Genomic DNA, 19,603 nt, shown 5'->3' on the forward strand with positions numbered 1-19,603 from the left:
CTATCTCTGTGTCTTTCAAATATGTCTGGGGCCAGGGGCTAACAGAGCATTTACCTTCTTTCACTTCCCCTCGTCCTGTCCTGCATGAGTGCCCCTTTGTTCAACTACAATCCAGAACCTTGCAGAAAGGAGATCCTAGAAAATGTATTTCCCAGGCTTAACTAGGAGTAATAGTGCTAAGCGGACAAGTTCAGCATATTCTGTTTAGAGGATGAGCATTATTGACTGATTTCACATATAAAATCAACCTTACATTCCTGGAATAAACATTGCTTGGCAGTGTTGTTGTATCTATTTCTTTATATTTGCTGAATTCATATTGCCAAAATACTTTGTGAGTAGTAGTATTTTTATATCTGTCTTTAAAAACGAGACCTACCTATAATTTTCCTTTTTTGTAATGTCCTTGTCAGATTTTGGCATCGAGTTTATGTTAGTCTCACAAAATCAGAAATTCTCACATTGCTGCTTCTTTTTCTATTTTCTGGTAAAATTGCATATTTTTCCCCTATAATATTTAGTAGGAAAAAACAATATCAGTAACTCAGGATGAAGCTACGGGGTGAGATCGCCCCGTTAAGGCCCCCAGAGCTCTCAGTCATCTGGCCTTCAGTTCCTTTCCAGCTTTTGGGATTGTTTTCCTCCATTCCAGCCATACCCTCCACATCCATCATACCCATCTGCCTGCTGGCTTCTGAACATGTTGACCTGTTTCACACTTCCATAGTTTTTCTCAAGTTTATTCCTTATATTGTAAGAATCAGCTCCAGAATCATGTCCTCTGTAAATTATTCCCTATTTTCTCCCTTTCCCCATTCCTACCCAAGGTAGAATTGAGCTCTTTCACTTCTTTATGTTCCCACATACTCTGTACAAACATACACTTGTATGATACAGCATCTGGTACCCTTATTTGTGTATTTCCTACAATTGCTCTAATGGTTGTAGACCCAGCATCAAATGGATGATCAATAATAAGTGCAAGACAAATGTTTATTAAATAAATAAGCATTTGAAAGCTCAGTGTCTCGGGACGCCTGGGTGGCTCAGTCAGTTAAGCATCTGCCTCCAGCTCAGGTCATGATCCCAGGGTCCTGGGATCGAGTCCCACATCAGGCTCCTTGCTCAGCGGGAAGCCTGCTTCTCCCTCTCCCACTCCCCCTGCTTGTGTTCCCTCTCTTGCTATCTCTTCTCTCTTCAAATAAATAACTAAAGTCTTAAAAAAAAAATGTTAAAAATCTTAAAAAAAGAAAAGAAAGAAGGAAAGCTTAATGGCTCTGTAACCCCAAACTCCACTAGGGTGGTTAACCTAAAGAAATATTAACAGCAAATTATATGTACTTCTTTATCAGTTGTTACAAGAGATTCACAAGATTTGTGCTTCTGTTGTTTTTTTTTCACATTTACAAATGAATCTAGTGCATGATCTCAAGTGGCTTTCTCATCCTGAAGCCATTTTACAAAGTAGAGAAAATTTGGTGGGGAAAGCAAATCTCTCCTAGAATACTAAGCCTTCTCTTCTTAATCTTGAGTTTTAAATTCTCTGGAAACCTTATTATATATATGTATATCATCCATTATTCTTAGCTATCTATAAGATTAGCTCTCTAAAAAGTATATTTATGGATAGAGCAGCATTTATACAATCTTACTGGATGACCAATACAGAGATTAGTCAAAAAACCCCACAGTAAATATATCATTCTTCATAATTTGATAACCATATTTTGATATCATCTAAAATATGAATTTTAAGCATATTTATTATCGAGAAAAAAGATCATTAATTTTGCTGCCAAAGTGCTATCATTTCCACATTAGTGTTGATAGAGTGTTATCAAAACCAGTTCTAAAAACAAGTGAATCCATTTCTACTGATCTCTCTGGGCCATATTTGAGGTACATCTGACCTGAAAATCTTTGCCAAAATAGATTTCTGATATCCTGAGAAATAGTTTGAAGTCATTAAATAAAAGAATTATCACTAATACTGTGGCATTCATCTGGAATGAACACATAAAAACCACTGTATTCTAGAAACACAAAAGAGAATCCCACAGGTTATGAATCAGCAAGAAGCATCTGGCAACAAGGTTGAAACTACTCTCTCTTAAATACCTTTTGTGTGCTCAGAATACAGACAGATGTGATAAAACAGTGCTGGTCCTCAAGGAAATTATACTTCGATATGGGAGATCGATATAATCGGTTACAATGAAATGTCATGCATATTACGACAATGTAAGTAGAGTATGAGAATTAAGCCTATTATTATACATCATGTTACGTTCACAAAAACGAAACTTTTAAAATGAACATTTTGAAAGAGATAATGCTGCTTGACTACATTGGGAACAGTCTTTAAGTGCCCTTAGGGTCCACGGCACTCAGTTCAGACAGCTATATGTAAACGTATCTAGATATATTATTTGACTAAAAATTTATGAAAACTAAAGAAGTATATCAACAAGCATGACTGAATTCACATTTTAACGAGCAAGCTATACATTTTCCTTAACAAAAATAAATTATACAACTAAAACAGATGGTGATATATAATCTTCCACATCCTCTGTCCTGAAGAAATGGAGAAATGCCATTACTGATTATGCCTGGATGGTCTCATCTTGGCTTAATCTCCATTTCTGCTTCCAGAAATTTTTCTGGATCATTTTCTGTGTTCCATTCAGGTCCTTCCCTTTTCAATTGTTCCCATGTATGGACATTACAGTATTTGTAGAAATGTCCTTAGACTTTGTTAATTTGGTCAAATTTTACCTCTCATCACAATATGCTTAGAATGGGGCCATAGACAACTAAATTCGTTAAACTGAAGATCCTGTGCCTTTCTTATAGTGTAAGAGTGACTTCCTATCTAGAGTCTAAATCATAAAGAAATTTCCCACTGGGTAGAAACATACATGCTATACATTTTCTAGACAACTAAGACCATTAAATGTTTCCTCTACTCCTGGCCATAATCATTTGGAAGTTTTTCCTATACAGCCATTTGAAACCCAACATTGTCTAAGGCAACTGTTTAAGTTGAGGTCCATAAATAACATTCTTGCAGGTATAAAAATTCTATAAGAAATTGAAGGGAGATTTGCATAGAAAGAAATTTAGTTTCATAACTCAATGTTTCCCAAACTGTAGTCTTGGGGATCTACAACATGTTTCTTTTTCTTTTTTTTTTTTAAGGTTTTATTTATTTATCTGACAAAGAGAGAGAGTGCAAGCAGGGGGGAGCAGCAGGTAGAGGGAATGGGAGAAGCAGGTTCCCCGCTGAGTAGGGAGCCTGATGCAGGACTTGATTCCAGGACCCTTGGATCATGACCAAGCAGAAGGCAGATGCCCAACTGACTGAGCCATTAAAGCACCCCTCCTCAACAGGATTTGTGCATTATCAAATTTGAGAAACATTTGTATTGTTATATATGCTCTAAAAGGAGAAAACCTTTTGAAAGACTCTCTCTTCATCCTCTTTCTTTTCATATATTACTTTAGAAACAAGATGAAAGTCAAGGACCCTCTCTCCTAGAAAAATGTACATCTCACAGGTTTTTAGTGGGTTTTTAGAAAAATGTACATCTCACAGGTTTTTAGAACACTGCGGAAACAAACCTCAGGTTAAGAACCACAAAGTCTACACTAAAGAAAGTATTTTTCTAACCTAATACAAAATATTTTAATAGTTTTCTGGACCCCATGGTCTTTTCAGATTGTCCTCTTAGCAAGGCTAGAGATCTCGCTGAGAAACGTTCACTACCATGAATTTCTGCCAGCTGTCATCCATGACAAGTATTTCCCTAAATATGTCTGGTAAGTAATGGTACAGAGATATGGTCTACGAAGAAGAATAAATATGAGAAGCAATTTTATATTTTATATATTTATATATATGTTTATACATTTTATACTTTATAGTCTATATAGACTATATTTTATAGTCCATATATTACATTGAACCATGTAAAAGGTCTACTGAGTAGGGAATTTCATATGGTTCAAACTGTATTTGAATATGTTAATAAAGTTAATGCCTTGTTACTATCTTTGTCCCTTAAGTCTTTTTCTGTTCATAATCTTGCCAAACAGAATTCATTTGAGCCTATGTTGTTGCCAATAAATATACTAGCATACAGTATACTCAGTCAAAAAGCAAACTGACACTAAGGAAAAATAATTATTTGCTTTGCATGAATCAGCTACTAACACAGCTTACATAAATAAGCCTCATAGTCCCAAATTCTGTTTAAGATGAAACACTGCATGACTCCTAGTCAAACAGATATTTGCAAGAGCAATGAGATGGGAGAGAGAGCAAATGTTTTCCCAGCACTCCTGTGTGTCATGGGAGCGCACAATAAACAGTTTTAAAAGCTGCAATAACAGGTTCTGCACAGTGTAGTGGCTTTTGATGCTAAGAGAACATTTGAGAAGTTCATTTCTATCATCCAAACATCACAGACCACCATCATCTATTTATCACATTTTAACAGGGATTCTATCCCAATAGATTCTCTTCTTTTGTATTTGTTATATTTTGTTACTATTTGGGTCATATGTCTTGCTAGAAACAATATTTAGCTCATATATCCTCAGTATAAATAAAAGGCTTTTACCATATAAGGTTAGTTTGTTCTGTTCGGGGCAGGGGGGGAGGGTAGGTGTCATGCAGCTAACTACAAAATAAACCATTTATTCACATGTTATCAACCTTTTATGTAGAAACAAAAGGTACTAAAATACGCATAATAATCAGGCTTTTTTGTACTAGCCTTCAAAAAATCACATGTACATAAATACATATAAGTACATTATATATTTTTTATTGAATGTGCAGAAGAAAATTTTGATATTTTTCTTCACTGACTACTTTTCATTATTTTAGTGCTTGATAAACAAATTTGCCCTTTGTTTCCAGGGCACTAAGTGACTATACATGTCTAATACACCAATGATAACAATTTAGGTCCAGAGCACACAGAGTCATAAATGAGATGCAATTTCACTGTTGCAAGCAGCTCAAAACAAGTACTTTGGTCTGATAGAATACATTAAGAAGATATTTCTCAACTTTAATTTCAGGCACACTGTAGTAAGTGTTTCCTTGGTTTTCTGGAACATAATTGCCATGTAAGTCTGGGATCAGACTAGGACTCAGAGTAAGAAGTAAAGAAAGGCTTTTGGAATTCTGGTAATTTATCTGCAGGAAAAAAAAAATTTTTTTTTTTTACTCTAACTCCATTAAATTATAATGTAGAATGTATTAAATCATAAATAGTGTGGCTGCAACATTACCTGGCAATGAATTTTCATAAATAATTCTATTTTATCCAGTCTACATTCTATTAAAATTGTCCTTTTATAATTATACTGCCGAGCTTCTGCAGTGTCAGAAAAGATGTTGTGAATGTATAACGTGAACACACAAATTCATACAAAAATAATTGTTTTAAATTTGTAATTTTTTTTAAGGATCTACTATTTAATAATATACTAACTTATTTTTCTAGTACTTAATTGAAGGAGACCATAACTATTTTCAAAAATTCTAAATACCGTAACCATGTGAAGATAGCATCCTAAGCAAAAAATTTTCTCAAGTCAACCTCAGGTCCCTTGGTGAGAGAGACTGGGAATAGGTAAGAAGTAGACAAATAAGGAATTATTGCTCTTCCTGTGGTTGAATTCCTTGACTTGTGTCACCCAGAGGAGAGGCAGGATTGCCTTTTTCTACAACAAAAAAGATCTCAGTAATGGTACACTTTATAAACGAACTAGCAGAAAGCATTGAAAGCAGTTATGATTTTTTATATAAATTTTACATAATTGAATGCAAACATTAACATTATTGTCCAAAAGGACATATAAGCATGATGCATTATGGGGGCGCCTGGGTAGCTCCATCGGTTAAGTGACAGATTCTTGAGTTTAGGCTTGGGTCTTGATCTCAGCGTTGCCAGATGGAGCCTGGGCTCTGCACTCAGCAGGGAGTCTGCTTGAGATTCTTTGTCTCCCTCTGCACCACCCCTCCACAGTGCTCACTAGCTCTCTCAAATAAATCCTTTAGAAAAAAATTCTCTATTTGCCCCTCCCCGCCCACTGATGTTGATGTTCTCTCTCTCTCTCAAAAAAAAAAAAAAGGCATTATGTCTGAGATTGTCTCTCCCTAAATCGTTATAATTGTAATCTTAAGAAACCTTGTCCTTCAAAAATACACTAAGACTTTAGCACCTGGGGATTTAAAATACCACTTCTATTTATTAGTTTAAAATTATAGTAGACTAGAACTTAGATTCTACTCATGTCTTACTCATCAAATGTTCTGAATTTTTTAATGTACTTAGTGTATACCAACTCGAAGCAAGCAACTACAAAAAAAATGTAGCACATAAAGCAGTGGAGGTGGAGGGCAGGGAAGAATAAATTAGAATGTGGGTGGGAAAAGGGAGAAAGAAGGGAAAGCATTCTATACTCCTCACTGACCCAAAACAATGGAGACCTTGGCACACAGGCACCCTTATTCCTTTCATCTTCCCTATGTCCAAGTAGTATTGACAATTAGGTCTACTAATATTTAGCTGCACAAGATACATTTTAGTATTTAAACTTAACAATTAAGTACATGGCTAAGAGAAGTTCTTTGGTAGGTTCTGAACTACACAGTCTATTGTGTAGAACCCAGTTCTTTCAATAGCTATTTCTATTAAGTAGACAAGTCATCCAGTTATCATGAACTTCACTATCCTTTCTGGGGAAAAAAAGGCGGGGAGAGGAGAGTTTCATGTTAGTAAAACAAATATATTAGCTTAGGCAATCATTTTAGTTTTACCACTTGCAACAACATGGATGGATCTAGAGAGTATAATGCTAAGTGAAATAATTCAGAGCAAGACAAATACCATAGGATTTCATTCATATGTGGAATTTAAGAAACAAAACAAAGGCGAAAATACCAAGAAACACTCTTAACTACAGAGAACAAACTGATGGTTACCATAAGAGGTGGGTGGGGGAATAGGGTTAATAGGGGAGGGGAATTACAGTACACTTATCATGATGAGCACTAAGTAATGTATTATTGAACCACCATATTATATACCTGAAACTAATATAACATTGTTATCTTAACTACCCTAGAAATGAAATTAAAAATAAAATTTAAAGAAAAAAAAAAACACAAAACCAAAAACATTGGGAAAGCAGAAGACCAAAAAAAAAAAATTCCTAGGTCTTACATTACATCTACCGAACTGGAATCTGGGGATAAATTTCAAGAATGTACATTTTTAGTAAGCTTTCCAAACCTTAGGTGATTACTGTGGGTGATTTCTGGGCGCCCTGAAGTTTCAAAATCCCTCAAGTATAAGGAAGAAGCACATTGGCTATAAGTATTTAACGTAGCAACTTAATGGTATCATTCAGTTCTGTTTCTTCAGATAATACATATCTACAGTCAGACACCAGTACTTGAGGCACAGAGGTTCCAAGATTTTTTTAAATGCCATGGCAATTACAATGGCTTGCTGATATACTGTAATTGAATGTTACCGTCTCACTCTTTCCGTTCTTGTAGAAAAAATGTTTTCTAGTACTTCCAGATATAATCTCAAAATTCTAACAATATTCTATCAACCAGGAAAAAAAAAAAGAAGACTGCCATAGACTATGAAGGTTAACTCTTAAAGAGAAACTACAAACACATTTCAAGAAACAATAATAAAGTACAACATATGATGAAGTCAACATATACCAAAGCAAGAACTTCTCAGTTGGGTCCCAGGTACCTTAACGAGTCTCCCTAGCCTCAGGGATGTGAGGGGCCTGGATGCAACCAGAGTCCATGGGGGTTGTAATGAATGATCTCCAGATTACCCCAATGATGTGCATGCAAGTACTATTTTCTAAGAGCGTCAAGGAATTAAAGATTAGGAAGCAACAATTTAGTAGGAGGTACTGATGTGAGAATCAAGAAAACTATGTTCAACTCCTTGTCATCCCACTGAGTAATCTTAAATTACTTAACTTGGAACCCTTAGTTAGGTTCCTCATTACTTGTTAAATGAGGAATAGTTTAAACCACTTCTAAGGCCTCTTGATTTCTAAAATTCCATAATCTCCCTTTGTATTTACACTTCATGATGTAAAATAACACTCCGTGGTAATTTAATTAAAAGCTCTAAATTCAGTCAGTAATTCAATAAATACTTATTAAGCACCTAATCTGTGCCAGGCAATGTGAGAATCTGGAAAACAGATATAGAATACAGTATCCTAATATGGAGTTAAATATACTTTATTGGGAATAAATAACATATTTTATGAATAACCAGTGTCCCTTTAAATAAATAGTAAAAGTCTACTGAATAATGCTAAGTTCTAGAAACCTACATAGATAATAAAGCTTGCCTATGCATAATCAATGTGAACTTTAATTAGAGTCAGAACATCTACCAAATATTGAAGGCTTTTCTTCTCTGTACCCTTCACTTATTAAAAAAAAAAAGGGGGGTGGTTTGAGCAGCTGGGTGGCACAGTGGGTTGATGTCCAACTCTTGGTTTCAACTTGGGTTGTGACCTGAAGTCACGGAATCAAGCCCCGTTTCAGGCTGTGCGCTCAGTGCAGAGTCTGCTTGGGAATACCTCTCCCTCCACCCCTCCACCTCACAATCACTCTCTCTCACTTTCCCTCTTTAAAATAAATAAATATTTTTTAAAAAATAAGACATATAAATTTATGTTTTTGCATTAACAATCAAAATCACTTTTCAAAGTATGCATTTGTAAAAATAGTTTATTTTAAAGACTCTCAGTAGGACTTCAATATCTTCTTTTCAAATATACTAAGAAGACAATCAATGTGTTCAATAATTTTAACCCATGATGACAGTTGCTCCAGATCTATTAGACCTATATACATTGTTTAATTGAGCAGGGATAGGGAAAACATGGATTCAGTTTTAATTAAATATTACACAGTTGGATTTTCTCCTCCACAAAAGTAAAATTTTCATATGGATACAATTTCACAGAGGTTACAAATATATATCAACTTACAACTGAAGGAAATATTTAGTATTTTACAAAAAATCTAGCTCCATAATTGCTTTCTTTAAAAAAATCCTTCTCATATAATATAAAAAGTCCAGATTTCTCCAGAAACATACAGTCAGTCATCTAGTAGTAGGATCCAAAATGGGAAGAATTACTATCCCCAGAAGAAGGGGGTGGAGGCAATGGTGGAGGGGGTGGGGGTATAGAGTATGGTAAGGGAATTAATGGATGAGGTGCCATGTTAGGGGCAGCCCACCCCAGGTTTACAGATGCAGGTGGTGGTGGTGGAGGGAGTGGAGGTAGAGGAGGAGGGAGTGAAAAGCCGTGCATGTCAAACACTGGAGGAGGGAAGGGATACTGTGGCATGATAGGATTATCGTGTCTCTGAGGTGGAAATCCTGAAGTGTCCTGAAACACCATATGCTCTGAGTTATGAAACTGTGGTGACTGAGGCCTGCCGTGGCAAGGTCGAGGATATCTACCCCGGGAAAATCCTCGTGTGAATTCTCTGTTACGATATCCTTTTGAATGCTCTGAAGCGGAGCTATGAACATTCCAGTTCTGATGTACTTCTGAAAAATTTTCACCTTTGAGTGAGAAAAAAAGCATAAAAACAAAATTGAAATTAATTTTAGTACATCAAAAAACACTGCAGAAAATTTCAATAATGTCTTTTCTTTAACTTCCAGTATTGTCTTATGGTAACTAAAAAAGCAAAAGCCTTAAAATTATCAATTAAAAATGAATCCAAAAGGCCAGAGGATCAGGAAGGACAAGAAATGTCTCATCAGAAACCAGAGAGAACAGAAGAAAGTGGCACAACATTTTCAAGTGCTGAAAGAAAACTCAATCTAGAATTCTAAATGTAATGAAAATATCCTTAGGAAAAAAGGGAAACTAAAGACATCTACAATGAAAAAAAAACTAATAATTTATCTCCAGCAGACCTATACTGATATAATGACTAAAGCAAGTTCTCTAAATAGAAACAATAAAGAAACCTGAAACACCAGGAAGGAAGAGAGAACACAGCAAAAATATGAGTAAATACAATAAAATGTCCTTCTCTGAGTTTTCTAAATTATGTTTGGTGGTTAAAACAAATATTATAATAAGTAATATTCTAATTCTATATATGAACTATTTAAGGCAATTTATGTTATAAACAAAAGAAAACAAGGGACATAAAGAGGTAAACCTTCTAAGAGGTAAGGTTTCTACACTGCACACAAACTGGCAAAACAATGACACCAGTAGATTGTGATAAGTAACATATATACAATTTAATACCTAGGACAACCACTGAAAAAATTATACAAAGATTTACATTCAAATACACTACAGATAAATCAAAATGGAATTCTAAAGAATATTATAGTACTGACAGGCAGGCAGATATAAGAAAACAGAGAAATGAAATATAGAGAGAATGAACAGAAAAGGGCAGACTTAATCCTTAACATCAATAATTACATTAAATACAAATGGTCTAAATACATCAATTAAGACACAGGGAATGACTGGTAAAGTAGATTTAAAAAAATACTCATTTCAAAGGATATAGTCAGGTTGAAAGTAAAAGGAGAGCAAAAGATACAACATGCAAACATTAATCAGAAGAAAGGAGTAGCAGGGTGCCTGGGTGGTTCAACTGGTTAAGCATCTACCGTCAGCTCAGGTCATGATCCCAGAGCCCCGGGATCAAGCCCCATGTTGGGCTCCCAGCTCAGCTGCTCAGCAGGGAGTCTGCTTCTCCCTCTCTCTCTGCCCCTCCCCCTGCTCTTCTCCCTCTCCTAGCAAATAAATCTTGGGGAAAAAAAAAAAAAGAGCAGCTACATTAATATCAGATAAAATAGATTTCAGAACAAAGAAAATCATCAGGGAAAGATAAAGACAAGAGAATTCAACAACATACATATGAAGAATTATACACTATGTCCACATCTGGTTTATTCCAGGGATGCAAAGACTGGTTCAATATTCTAACACCAGTGTAATCTCCTCATTAACAGGCTACTGACAAAAAATGTCATCTTATCAAAGTACTGTCAAAATTTAATACTCATAAATTTTTTTAAAAAGCTCCAAAAAAATAGGAGTAGATGGAAATTTTCTTTACTTGACTACATCTACAAAACCCCGATACCTAAATTATACTTAACGATGAAAGACAATGTTTCCTCCTCTAATCAAGAACAAAGCACATTTATTCAACATAGTGCAAGAGACTAGACCTAGTAAAAGAGAGACCAAAAAAAAAATATATATATGTATATATATATATGGTTTGAACAACAAACAAAGAATACCGTTTTTATCTGCAACTGACATAGTTGGCTAAGCAGAAAATGTCAAAGAAAAAAACTCCTAGAACTAGTGAGTTCAGGAAGGTCACAAGATAGAAGATAACCAAACATTAACTTATCTCTATACTCTAGCAACAAACACATGGACATTATTAAAAATGTAAAACCATTTACAATGATTTGAAAAATGAAATACTTAGGTGTATAATAACAAAAAAATACAGATTTGTATTCTAAACATGCAAAATGCTACTGAAAAGAACCAAAGATCTAAATTAATAGAGATGTACAGCATTATTGTGCAATGGAAGACTCAATATAGTTAATTAACAATTCTCTCCAAATCAATACAGTAGTTTAATATAATTCCTATCAAAATCCCAGCAAGTTTAAAAAAAAAAAATCCCAGCAAGACTTTTGCCAATATAGAGAAGATTATTATATAACGCATATGGAAAAGCAAGGGAACTAGAACAGCTAAAATAACTCTGAAAACTTTTAGGGAAAAAAAAAACTAGAAAAAAAATTACAGAATGTAGGTCTAGACAAGAAATTCTCAGACTCCACAAAAGGAAAACAATAAACTGGGCTTAACAAATTTAAAATCTTTTGTCCTACAAATGGCCTTCTTGAGAGGAAAAAATACAAGTTACAGGCTAGAACAAATTATCTCATAACTCAAGAACAAAAAGCAGAAATACAGTTAGAAAACGGGCAAGAGACATGAACAAATATATCACTGAAGAAGATACGGAGATAGCAAATCAGGACATGGAAATATGTTCAAAATCCTTAGCCATTAAGAAAATGCAAGTTAAAATCACAATTAGTTATCACTACACACCTATCAGAATGACTAAAATCAGAATGACTAAAATAAAAAATAGTGACAATACCAAATGTTGGTGAGAATGCAAAGAAACTGAGTACATTGGTGATGGGAATCCAACTACTGTACAATCCAGCAATTATTCTTAGATATTGATTCCAGAGAAATGAAAAGTTGTGTTCACACAAAAACCTGTACAAAAATACATACAACTTTGTTCCTATAACCAAAAAATGTTAACAATCCAGATGTTAATGCCTGACTGGTAAACAACTTTTAGTATATTCATACCATGGAATACTATATCCCTAAATGAAAAGAAATAAACATGACAAATAAAACAATCTGGATGAATATCTAGGAAATTATGCTCAGTGACAAAAGCTAATCCCTAAAGGTAACATACTGGATGGCTCTATTTATGTAATCATTTTTGACATGACAAAATGTATTACAGAAATGGAGAACAGATTAGTAATTGCCGAGAGTTAAGGAGGTGGGAGGGAGGGAAGTGGGAGTAACTATAAAAAGGCAATATGAGTGATCCTTTTCTGTGGTGGAAATATTCTGTATCTCGACTGCCTCAAAGTCAATATCCTGGTTGTGATATTGTACTGTATAGTTTTACAAGATGTTACTATTTCAGGAAAGGGGGTAATGGACATGCAAGAAAATCTCAATTATTTCTTACAATTGCATGGGAATCTATAAAAAGTTTAATTTTTAAAAAAATAGGAAAGGTATAATAAATGGAAATGCATGTTAAGAAATAAAATACTTTAATAATACTTTAACTTATTTATTGAATTTATTTATAAATTTATAAATTTATTAAAATACTTCAATAAATAAAATACTTTGAGTTGGGTATTAAGTATTATAGCATTTAATTCTGAACATGGAAGCAAAGAGGTTTCTTAAAAAAACAGTACCCATATGCACAAATGAATAACGAGGCTTAGTTTTACCTCTAGATGCCATTTTTACATCTTAAGCTTAAAAAACTAACGTTGACTATTCCTCATGACTCTCTTCTACCACATCTTGTACTTTGTAAGGCCTCCTATGTTAGATGGATGCCAGGAGGTAAAAGAGATCCCACATGTTTCCTTCAATTTTATTAGTTATCAACTTATATAAATGTTAAGTGAAGATAAAAAATTGCTATATATTGCATTTACTCACTTGATTCATTAGATTCAGACTTGAATTTTTTCCGGCCTTGAATCTGAGATTTTTTCCTCTGTTTGGCTTCTTTTTCCTTTTCATCATCACTGAAATCTAAGGCCTTAAGAGGAAAAATATACAGATTATGTCACATGGATTTACCAATTCATTGTTATGTACTTGGAAGCGAGAAGAACAGATCTATTATTTAACAATGACCCTGAAAGAATACTACCTTTTGATGTGTAATATTTTCTAGTATATATCTGAATTAACTACATATGACTCTTAATTAACACAGGCCAGAGTACTCAAGGCTTTTTTTTTTTTTCCTTAGAAAGTTTCAGATAGGGAATTCTCTATACACAGATGGTAACTTTAAAATGCCAATCTTTAACAACCTTCAGATATGGGTATTCCATAGCCAGAAGACTGCCTTACGCTTAAGAATCAAGATTCATCATAGCATCAGCTACCAAACAATGCTAAAGGGAAGGAACAGTGAGGAATATGCAAATAACATAAATGATCAGATCTAATATAAAAATAGAAGAAAAATCACATCTTTCATTCACTCAAAAATTTATACATGCCCATTATATGCCAAGCACTGTTCTAAACACTTTACAGGTACTAATTCTTTTAATAATATAATGTCAAGTAGAGTAAGGGCTATAAATAAATAAAGAAGCAAAGTAAGGGAAGATAAAATCACTGTGGATGTGATTTAGACTGGACTGCAGGGAAAGGCTTAGGTATCTTCATCATTCTATCTTTAGAAGACAAAAAGTCAGGTAAATCCCTAATGATGAATTAGCAAGGCACAAAGGAAAGAAAAATTTCAAGGAGCGGGAATATGTGCAAAGGAATGGTATATTTGAGATATAAAACTGGTTCTGTAAAGCAAAGCAAAAGCTTCCTATATAGTGAAATCAGAGATGATGAAATTGGAGAATAAAGAACTCTATGGCCCAGTCATTGGGCCATAAGAGTATACCTCCTAAGAGTAGGAGGGCGGTATTAAAGGATTTTAATTGGCTTTTCTTTTTTTTATTTTAGAGAGATTGCTTTGGCAATATTTTGCTGTCACCTCCTTAAGTCTGAAAAAAATTCACATGCTTCTTGTATGCATAATAAATCTGCACTCAAATACATTTATTCAATTACAAATCACATATTCATATATTTGAAATGAATACCAAAATGAAGAAGACTCAAGCCTTATACATAATCTATGATTAACATCAGGCAATAATTCTATACTACAAAATTTCATAATAAAATAAACTTTAAAATTTTCCAAAGTCTTCCCCTATTACAGAATTAAGGGACATTCAGTCAACTACTTCAAAAAAACAAAATAAAAACAAAACAAAACCATGAAGTATGCTGGGATTTAATTTTAAAATTAACCTAATCACACCAATTTTATAAACAATTAACATTACTATAATTAGCAACTTCAAAGCTTAGGTCTAAAACAACAGGAATGTATTAGAATATTTTCATTTCCCAAGAAATGTCTTAAGACCTTTGTGAATTTTCTCAAATACTTTAAAAACATGTAACTTCAATAATAAGATGACCTAAACATAACTAAGAATATTAAGTGAATCTTCAGAGCCTTAACAGAAATCATGTGTATACATAATATAAATTAGAAAACATAATCCCATGACAATGTGGATACTAAACTAGGATCACTCACTGGTTAAGTGGCCCTCTCAGTTAGTGTTACCTGATTCACACCTCAGCAAAATTAGAAATTAACATGAATCATCAGCACTGCTTGAGAACATCTAAAATGAACAAAGTTAAATCTACAAACCCAAGAATTTATATATTGTGAAACTTCAACAGAATTCCTGAGTATCTTTAAAAACTCTCACTTATAAAAATTATATTTTCCCCTACAGTGTATAAATTCATACTATTTTAAGAAATGTATATACTCATTGCTACAATTTTTATATTTCAATTAAAAAAAGAGAAAATCTCCATGGAACATTAAATAATTCCCAACTATTATTCCTGATTATTCCTGGCTATTCCACATCCCTAGAAAAACTGAGCATCAAGCTGCTTTAGACATAAAATTAATCTTGCTGACATGGATTCAAGAAAGAAAATCCTCTTCTTAGGAATGTAATTATATTATAAAAAATGGAGAGGCACGTAGATTCTAATGATTTTGTACCTCCAAGAGAAAGCAGCTTATTATAAGCACCACTGAATGTATTCATGTCCTATACGGTTAATATACTAAATTTAAAAACAAAATTTTTTTAAATAATGACAATTCTGCTTTTATCAGCTGTCAACAAAATTGATTTTAAAAAATAGGAAGTTACAAGGAAAATGATAAACTGGTAATTATTAAGATACAACAGAAAATATTTTTTTTCCTAAAATGATCAATCAAAAACTCTTATGGAGGGGTATAAAATAGTCATCTTGGTGAGGAGGGGAAAGTACATGCTCCCACAGATGGCAGTATGACTGCCAAGCAGCATTAAGGATCTCCTTAAGGTCAAGATGAATTTATAAAATTGAGTTGTGAGGTGCCTGGGTGGCTGTGAGTTTCACGTATGCCTTTAGCTCAGGTCATGTCTCAGGGTCCTGGGATCGAGTCCCCCTTCTCCCTCTGTCCTCAACCCCTCTTCCATGCGTGCACACTCTCCTCAAATAAATAAATAAATAATCTTTAAAAAAAATAAATCCTGCTTCTCTTCCTAAAATATTATGTAAAGAGACTTATACTCACTTCTGGCGGGGGTTCCTGATCATTCTTCCATGACGCATCTGATCCCCTATCCCTAGAAAGAGAAAAAAGTCAAAAGAAAACATGAAGTACTTAAAAAGTACATAAGATTCTGTTTATAACTTAATAGTATAGAAAATAATGAAGTAAAAGACATGAGTTCAATCCTTAATTTTATAATATACATGAAAATAAGAGCAAAAAATAAAGGACTATGTATATGTTCTTCACCTTGTTTCAGAAGATGTGGAAAGCTTGTAAAAAAAACACAAGATCTGGACACATACAAATATTAGGACTGGGGTAATCAAAATGAGAAGCCAAGGCTATATGGTATGCAGAAGAAAGTGGTTTTGCAGTTCATAACCATCTCCAGATGCTATGACTTTGGTTGATACTTTCATGATACCTGAGCTTGGTTCATAAAACTCATGTCAACAAATGCGTATTCTACACCAACTATAGGTCAGATACTGTTTCAGGTGCTAAGGATACAAAAATGACCATGAAGCATTTCCTTAAAATTTTACAGGTTTAATGGTAGAGATAACAACATGAAATTCTTCTTCCTCTATCTACCTCAACAATATTCCATGAGGAACCAAAGCTTATTCCAACAGTATTTCTCAAAGCCGAGAGGGTGGAATAAAAGCTATCTCATTTGGTAATGAGAAAGAATTCTGAAGAGTCTGAAGGACAGTATAATCACAAGCACTAACTAAATTTAGTGGAAAGTTTTTAACCAACAAAAATACATATATTATTTTTTACATATATTATTAAGTATGACTATGATTTCTGAAAGTTCATCTTTAGCTCTTTAATCATTTTTATTTTGTAAGTTTAACAATGTCTTGTTACTCAATTACATTAAAATACTACAAAAAATACTAGGAGTAAATGTTGTCCTCATTGCTTTAAACTAGATCCCCAAAATAAATGAGATTCTCAGGAATTGATTCATTAAAATCATTACTATATTAAACCATAATCTATGAAAATGAATGTACAAATGTCAGTGGGCTGGCAGAATAAGAAAATCATTAAGTCTGCTCTAAAATCTTGATTCAGAACTTTGACACTGTATATATGGCATTATTAATGATTTTTTCTACCATTTTAAAAAAAAGCTTTTACTCACTAATGATAAACTTACACCTATGCATTTAACATCGCTCCAATACTCTTTCTTGCATATATGCCATCCCATGGCCTTTGTTGCCCTTAGCATGGGGTTTAAAGACATAAATGGGGAAAGTTCCCCATTAGTGCATTTACTACAGAAAATCAAAATCTACTAAAGAAAAGATTTAGCAACATTTCAAAACACACTTTCAACAAGAGTAAGTTCATGGGAGGCTAAAATTAAAACAGCCTTACAAGAGGCAGATAAACTAGAGAGGAGATGACCTTCTCTACCTCAAAGGCAAAGTACTCCACTGAGTGCCCATGCAGACACCATACTGCAGTCTAGAATAAAATAACCTTTGTCAGGTGGGGCTTCTGCCACGTGGGCCTAATTTCCTAATTCATTATTGTCTCTTTCCAGGAAAAAATTCTTATTCTTGCAAATCAAAAACAAAGACTTCTTCTTTTGTTTAAAATCTATTTAATAAATGTCTTTAGAGAAGCTTTTTAAATTTATCTGTTATAAGCTAAAATATTTTGTTAAAAACAAAAAAATGACATATCTATCCACAGCAACATCCTAGTAAAGCAGAATGAAATGCTACCTATTTAAGGCATGATTTTAAAACAGGACTTTTCTATTTAATTTACCTTTCTTTTCAGCGGTTGTTTAGAAAAATCAACCTTACCAACCTGAGAACAACTTAGGCAAAATGTTCCTCAGATAATTACACGGATTCTTAAACACGAGTTTAATGAATTATGATAAATGAAATTCAGAGACTTGATTTAATATGTAAGCACTTTAGAGATTTTACATGCAGTGGGGACTAGTACTTTCGAGGTAGCACTAAGGTTATTCACTGAAGTTCCCCTCTATGTTCTACAAAAACCACATTCCTAACACTTCAACTACACTTCAAGTTTCCCATCAAAAGAGAGCTAGACCTAAAAGAGACCTGTGTGTCAAAATGAGTGCAAAGTCTTTTTTGGATACCCACCCCTCCCCCAATCTTTTGTAGTGTTTCTTCCACTCCTACTAAAATTTACAAAATTTTTAGTGGCTCATATTCATTACATCTTTCCAAAGCATTCAACTTTCTTTTTTTCTGAAAAAACTATTCTATTGGAACCATATATCACTGATTTACTATAAATAAATTATATAATTATAATAACAAGTTCAACTGATATAAGCAGCTCTACAGCTAACACTTAGCAACACAAATAACACATGGAAAATGCACAATTAATAAGTAGCATAAACATGCAGAAATATTACTATCCATATGCCACAGGCATCATTTAGCATCTGCAAAAGGGAAAGTAGTAGTTTGTTGGTTAAATCAACCCTGTTCGGGGCACAGGGGTGGCTCAGTCCGTTAAGCACCTGCCTTTGGCTTAGGTCATGATCCCAGGGTCCTGAGATGGAGCCCTGCACTGGGCTCCCTGCTCTGCAGGAAGTCAGCTTCTCCCTCTGCCCCTTTCCTCTCCCCGTCTTGTGCGCATGCTCTCCCTCTACTCTCAAAAGAAATAAAAATTTAAAAATAAATAAATAAACACTGTTTATCAACTTGATACACAACTTCTTAGGGACACACTTTTGTTGTCCTGTCTATAAATTTATTATCTATAAGCAATGTAAAATTTACTCATTTTTTTCCCCTTGAGAATTACCAAGTTTTACTAAATAGTTAGGCCTACAATGTAATCCAAGGAATAATTCTATTAAAAATGGAAAAGAGTAGTTACTAATGCTGAAGTAGCATGTTTATAAAAAAAGGTACGCCATGGAAAAAAATATGAATTCAGAAACTTTCTATGGCCCAAATGTAGTCCTACTACTTGATTATGTGATTTTGGGTAAAAGACACAAATCATCTCAACCTGTAAAATCTGGCAAGAAATTATAGCTTTCAGAGATGTTATTAGGAAAATAAATCAATGTTCTGGAACACCGATATTTAACAACAAACTATCTTCACTGAAAATTATTCATAAAATATAAATGTTAACAAGCAAACAATAACTAATAAGTTATTAAGCAAGCAATAACTAATGTTGTGACATACTTACTGTTTAAGTTTTTCTGTGAATATGTACTGGGTGAAGTCTTTCATTGATGGAGCAAAATACATAGTGTCCTTTATTTTAATACCTTTACTCTCAATGTGCTCTGAAGAATTAAACCGTAACACATAAAATGGATGTGCAACAGGTCCAAATATCTCAAATATCTATAAAATAGAAGAAACATAAATACCTTTAATATGTGAAATAACTCAGAAAGTCAGTCATATTTTTTTAAAAAACTGGTAATTGTTAAAACAAGGTAAATCTGTCATGTCAGAA

The 19,603-nt window shown here is 33.7% G+C and overlaps 1 protein-coding gene across 1 annotated transcript in view; it reads right to left on the bottom strand.

The window, feature by feature from the left end:
- Window positions 1-8,782: 8,782 nt before the first annotated feature.
- NAF1 (nuclear assembly factor 1 ribonucleoprotein) overlaps window positions 8,783-19,603 on the bottom strand; it is a 42,856-nt gene continuing 32,035 nt past the window's right edge. The window contains exons 5-8 of the mRNA XM_080831579.1: window positions 19,328-19,488; window positions 16,127-16,178; window positions 13,381-13,483; window positions 8,783-9,647 (exon numbers count right to left, since the gene is read on the bottom strand). Of these exons, the coding sequence (XP_080687705.1) occupies window positions 9,184-9,647; window positions 13,381-13,483; window positions 16,127-16,178; window positions 19,328-19,488 (780 nt within the window). The 3' untranslated portion in view covers window positions 8,783-9,183. The remainder of the gene's footprint in view (window positions 9,648-13,380; window positions 13,484-16,126; window positions 16,179-19,327; window positions 19,489-19,603) is intronic.

Source organism: Martes martes (genome assembly GCF_963455335.1).
Source record: "Martes martes genome assembly, contig: scaffold_147, whole genome shotgun sequence".
NCBI classification, from domain to species: Eukaryota; Metazoa; Chordata; class Mammalia; order Carnivora; family Mustelidae; genus Martes; species Martes martes.